Source organism: Populus alba, chromosome 11 (assembly GCF_005239225.2).
Source record: "Populus alba chromosome 11, ASM523922v2, whole genome shotgun sequence".
In the NCBI taxonomy this organism is placed as follows: domain Eukaryota; kingdom Viridiplantae; phylum Streptophyta; class Magnoliopsida; order Malpighiales; family Salicaceae; genus Populus; species Populus alba.
In genome coordinates, this window is record NC_133294.1 from 14,280,183 (window position 1) to 14,285,474 (window position 5,292).

At 33.6% G+C, this 5,292-nt stretch overlaps 2 protein-coding genes across 2 annotated transcripts; both read right to left on the reverse strand.

Moving 5' to 3' along the window:
• Window positions 1–241: 241 nt before the first annotated feature.
• On the reverse strand, window positions 242–1,282 carry LOC118038350 (signaling peptide TAXIMIN 2). Its single transcript, XM_035044668.2, has 2 exons — window positions 1,072–1,282; window positions 242–594 (listed from the first exon to the last, which is right to left on the reverse strand). Exons 1-2 carry the CDS (start codon window positions 1,167–1,169, stop codon window positions 471–473), a joined length of 222 nt encoding a protein of 73 aa, XP_034900559.1. The 5' UTR covers window positions 1,170–1,282; the 3' UTR covers window positions 242–470.
• Window positions 1,283–4,326: 3,044 nt separating this feature from the next.
• On the reverse strand, window positions 4,327–4,929 carry LOC118038351 (uncharacterized). Its single transcript, XM_035044669.2, has 4 exons — window positions 4,896–4,929; window positions 4,627–4,812; window positions 4,498–4,532; window positions 4,327–4,408 (listed from the first exon to the last, which is right to left on the reverse strand). Exons 1-4 carry the CDS (start codon window positions 4,899–4,901, stop codon window positions 4,387–4,389), a joined length of 249 nt encoding a protein of 82 aa, XP_034900560.2. The 5' UTR covers window positions 4,902–4,929; the 3' UTR covers window positions 4,327–4,386.
• Between the last annotated feature and the right edge of the window lie 363 nt (window positions 4,930–5,292).

Genomic DNA, 5,292 nt, shown 5'->3' on the forward strand with positions numbered 1-5,292 from the left:
GAAAATGTTATAATGGTTGTTTTTTAAAATATATTTTTTTAATATATTAAAATAATATTTTTTATTTTTTAAAAAAAATTCTTTTTAATATTAAGACATCAAAACCACCCTCCAAGAATATAAAAAAAATAAAATTTTAAATTTTCATAAAATGCAGACAATGCCCAAGAATGCAGAATAAAATGGATGGGAATGGAACAGGGAGATTTAAAAGATGATGGGCTTTACACGATCTACGTGGTGAAGAGAATTAATGGAAATCTATTATTATAGGACGCCACGATCCCCTGAGTACACAACAACCGTTTCCCAAAACTCCATTAAACTGTACTGATTAATCATACAAAGAAAAATAATGAATTGTTGCAAAGTCACTAATTACAGCTACTGTCAATTATTAAAACTCCTGCACTGTTCTTCAAAACAAATCTGGAAAAAGAATGGGATATCCCAGCTATGGCTGGAAGAAATCAACATGGAATCAGATCAATAAACCATCTCATGACTTTCACCGGAAGCTTCACGAGGCTCACTGCAAAATTTGCCAGTCCAGCAAAGCAAATGCAACAAGGGCAGAGGCAGCTCAGCACAGTCCTGTCGTCAAATTATTCATTTTGTCAATAATCATCGACGATATATACTCCAAATAAGAAATACGATATCAAACTGACAGGGATGAAGATCAAGCTCTAAAGAGCCGGGGAAATTAATGAAGTCTAAATGTAATAACAATATGGAAACTTGAGGCAAGAAACAGGAAGTGATTTCTGATATAAAAAAGAATCACAGACTAATTAAATCTGTTCATTTTTCCTGCGCAAGACAGAGAACTATGTTTATGGGAATGAGAACCAAGAACGTACAATCCTTATTAAAAGGAAAATGAATTTGCTTTCTTCTTCTTTTTTCTCTTTCGGGGCTGAAGAAATTAACAAGAATTTGCCTTCTTGATTAGTTTATATATATCAAATGTATATTCGCATGGGTTACACAGCAAATACAGAGTAAATTGCAGCAAAAAAAGAAAGAAAAAAAGGAAAGCAGACAGGAAAGAAAGAGAAGAGTACTCACCCAATAACCCAAATAACAGCACCGATAAGAGACAAAACCAAAGCAACAAGAGCAAAGGGTAACCCAATCAAGAAACCTAAAGGCTTGCAATCACCCATAATATATATATCTTCTTCTTCTTTATCTTTCTTTCTTCAGGTGCAAACAGGGCACTGTGTTTGGCGAGAGAAGGAGAGGTTAACTGTTATGATTATGCAAATTAATTTTTATAGTAACATGCAAATGAGTAGTGGTTGGTTTAACGCGTAAACTTTGGTACGATAGGAGCAATGTTTTTCCAAGATTACCCTAAGTACAAAAAAATACGTTCACAGAATAATGGCTATATTGGGAAATTTGAGTTTAGCGTGGAAGCTTCTGATTAATTTCGTGGCAATGTATTTCTTCTTACGTTTGATGAGGGGGTTTGAATGTTTCTGCAAGGCGTGTTAGACTTTTCTTCAAAGTTCAATTTCGAACTAATAAATTGTAGGCAGCAGCTTGATTCCATGGGCAGTGTAAGAACTATGGGGATTTAGGACACGATATGTCCTTCTCTGTCCCCATCCATTCCAAGGGATTGCATGTAATTTCCTCAGAACGATCATAGGGAATACGCGTTGATGAAAACAAAACTTTAGGCGTTTTCATCAATGTGATGGAGGTTGTAATTCGGATTTTTTTTAATTGAGAATGATTATAATATATTTTTTAAAATAATCCAGCCAAAATTGAAATAAAAGTTCTACATTCATTGTTTAGAGACAGCAAAATTATCCATGTTTTCACATGTGCCAAGTCAAGTGTATATATAAATGCCAAGTCAAGTCAATTCTGTGGAATTTAGAGATCCAGAGAGAAGAACCCCATGTGACAACATGGATAAATTCTAATGTGTCTCCGAACATGCTTGGAGAACTTGTATTTTCTAGAGGAAAGTCACGGTTGCTTTGTTGGAAAATTAAAAAAAAAAAAAAAAGGCTTCGACGACGCCTTAATTTGCTTAATAAAAAGCCAAAGATCTACCTTTCTTTCTTTGGTCAATATCCGCCACAAGAAGCATATAATCCCAGTCATATTTAAACGAATTAATGTTGGGTAATGTGACGGCAATAATACTTGTATATGACTAGATCATCACGAAAAAAAATTGTTTAGAAATATAGTTATAATTTTTTTTTAAGTGTTTTTCATTCAAAATATATTAAAATAATTTTTTTTTATATATTTTTTAAAAATTATTTTTGATATTAATGTATCAAAATGATTCAAAAAAATATTAATTTGAAAAAAAAAATAAAAAAAAATTTTAATATTTTTAAAACATAAAATAAATAGGGCTGAAAACTTCAACAATAAAGCCAAATGCAAAAGCTATATAATTTGTGGAATACGATGAAAAAATTGTTAAAAATAATAGGTTCAGTAATTCAAATGCCTTTTTTTTTTTTTTTTTTAACTTAGATTAGGAGGTAATTATTAAGCAATAAAAAAAAAATGTTAGATCTTCTACTTATATAAAACCATCACTTTAATAATTATTTAGGGATTATTCCATTATCACGCCAGGGAGGGAGTACATTTTTTAAAGTAGTGTAATAATCACTTGTTAACTACTTAGTCTACCACAAATTAATGCCTCTACTTATGAAATATGAGTTTGCTACCACAAAAAATAACAAAAAATTACCTTCCAATAAAGTTGCTAATAGTAGCTTTCAATAGATTAGCCGCCTCCATTTAGGACTGTATTTAAATAGAGAATTGTTAAAATTTAATTTAAAAAAAAATTATTTTTTTATATTTTCATATTGTTTTAATATATTGATTTTAAAAATATTTTTTTAAAAAATATATTATTTTAATATATTTCTGAGCTAATAAATACTTTAAAAAACAATCAAAACTATATTTTTAAATACTCTTTATCTTGACTAGAATTTATAATTTTAACACAATTAAAAATTAAGATCTTTTAAATAAATCATACCATCCATTTCCAATTATAATCTAAATTCCTTAATAGTTTACTAAATGAATAAACAAAAGCAAATGATTGTTATTGCTATGAAACAAAGACGTTCATACTTTAGGAATAAATCAAAGAACAAACCTAGCCTTTCATAAAGTAATCATCTAGTTGTCCGATGGTTGTCACTAAAGTTAAGAATTCAAGTGTTTGAGATAAAACTTCTGAATATTTATTGAATACAAGAATTGGCTTTTAAATAGTTTTTACAATAACTGGAGTTCAAAATTGATACAACTCACATAACAGCTTTTATAGTAAACAAGTAAAAGATATATGATAAATGATTAATTTTTTTCAAGCAACAGGTGTAAGTACTAACTAAATAATATCTTATCTTACTACAGGTGCAAAAACTTCACTATAATCCACTATTAAAGAACTCTAAAACGCGTGGGGAAAGTACTGTAGCTTTCCCCACGGTTTTCTTCTCTGCAGTTGAATATCTTGCTTACTTTCCCATAAAATATATTATCACTGAACAAGTTTGAAAAAAACGACATTATAATTACAATGTCTTAAATGCTTTGAAAAATCAGACTGAAAGAAACGACTGATTACAGTGTCTTTTTAATGCTGCATTAAATGCTTTCAGGTTTTATTTTTACATAAAGTAAAGCTGACCAATCTTTTGGTGGTGTTGGCATCATTATACATACATGTTGTTCGGTTTTCATTGTCACCTCTCCTCTTCCCCAGCCAAAAACACATTAGCAATCAACATCCACCGTTGTTTTTCTGCCTTCTCAGTGGCTGCAGTGTATCACCAGCAGCTCCACCGTGCACCACCATCCTCATGATAAACCAGCAACAGCAGCAAGCACCTCCCCCAGGCCAGGTAGCTTCTTCTTTTCTTGCTTATCCAGGCGAATCATGCATCTCTCAGCTCCGACCTCTATAGCAGAGTCGAAGTATAGCAAGTGACGAGCGAGAACAAAAGCATCACAGCTGTCCAGTAATCCATCCAAGCTGACCAATAGCCCAAGCCAAGGAGAGAACTCCGGACCCTATAACAGCTGTTATGATGTGAGCACTTGCAGTCCACACAGTTCCTGTTTAGAGAAACAACAAAAGAAAGACTCATGATAAAATACACGACCATATGGCTAATATTTTTTCTTTTTCTATCAGAGTTGTCCAGAATATTAAATAAAGAAGAGTAAAGTTACCAGTTCGTTTGGGGCGGCCATCATCATCAAACCACTCGAACCACTTCGTCGATTGGTGTCAATTGAGACGCTGAAAACCTGGTGAGGGAGTTGGTTCTTTGCGGATGTGTTCTCACCCACTGCAGAATACATGAGTAATTAATTACCTGTTGCTTGCAATCTGCTTTGCCAAAGGAAATAGCCATTTCGTTAATTATTCTTTTTTGATAATTGTTAATTTTATCGCTGATAAGAGATATTGCTACCGACCTCTGGCTCTTCCTTGACTGGTAGAACTTCTTGATCTGCAATACCCAAATCACCAAATTAGAGAACTTTCAGAAATGTCTTCATTTCTTTTGAACTAATATAGGAAAAGCAAGATTTCAGTTGGCTTACGCTTCCTGGTACTAAAGTGATTTCAGAGTATGATAGATCCATAGGTGTTGAGGTCACATGGACTCCGAAAAATGTTCCTTTGTTGCGATAGGTCATTCTCACAGTGGAGTTCACAGAGATCATATCAGTTGCCACTCCTGTTGAATCAGAACCAGCTTGGATTCTAAATTGCTCAAATGTAACACTCTGCAAGAGAATAAACCAATTAAAGCCAACCAATTTCCTCAATTGTAATAATTTTTGTGAGAAGAAATTAAAATATAATATACCTTCATTGTGATCTCGGGTTGCTGATGCTTGCTTGCCCCCAAAGAATCAAAGAAAAAAACGAGAACAGGATTAAGAATCCAAGAACAAAAGCTAGGAAATAGCATTTACGAGGGAGACCCTTTCGACGCTCTTCATCATCAAGAAGTCCTTCTTCGATAGCATCACACTCCTTCCACTGCTTTTGTCCCTTTAGACCCCCTGTAGACGCATCATTTGGTGAGATCTTGTGCGATCCAGGTTTCAACGACCCAGAAAACCGGCTTGAAGAGGATTCACGTGAGTGGCGGCCAACAGAGGAGTGAGAATGAGGTGGGGATCCCATGGGGCTGAGTACAGGGGTGGAATGAAAAGATGTCGTCGTTTTCTCTCCATCGTGAGAGTCACGTGATGGGCTCT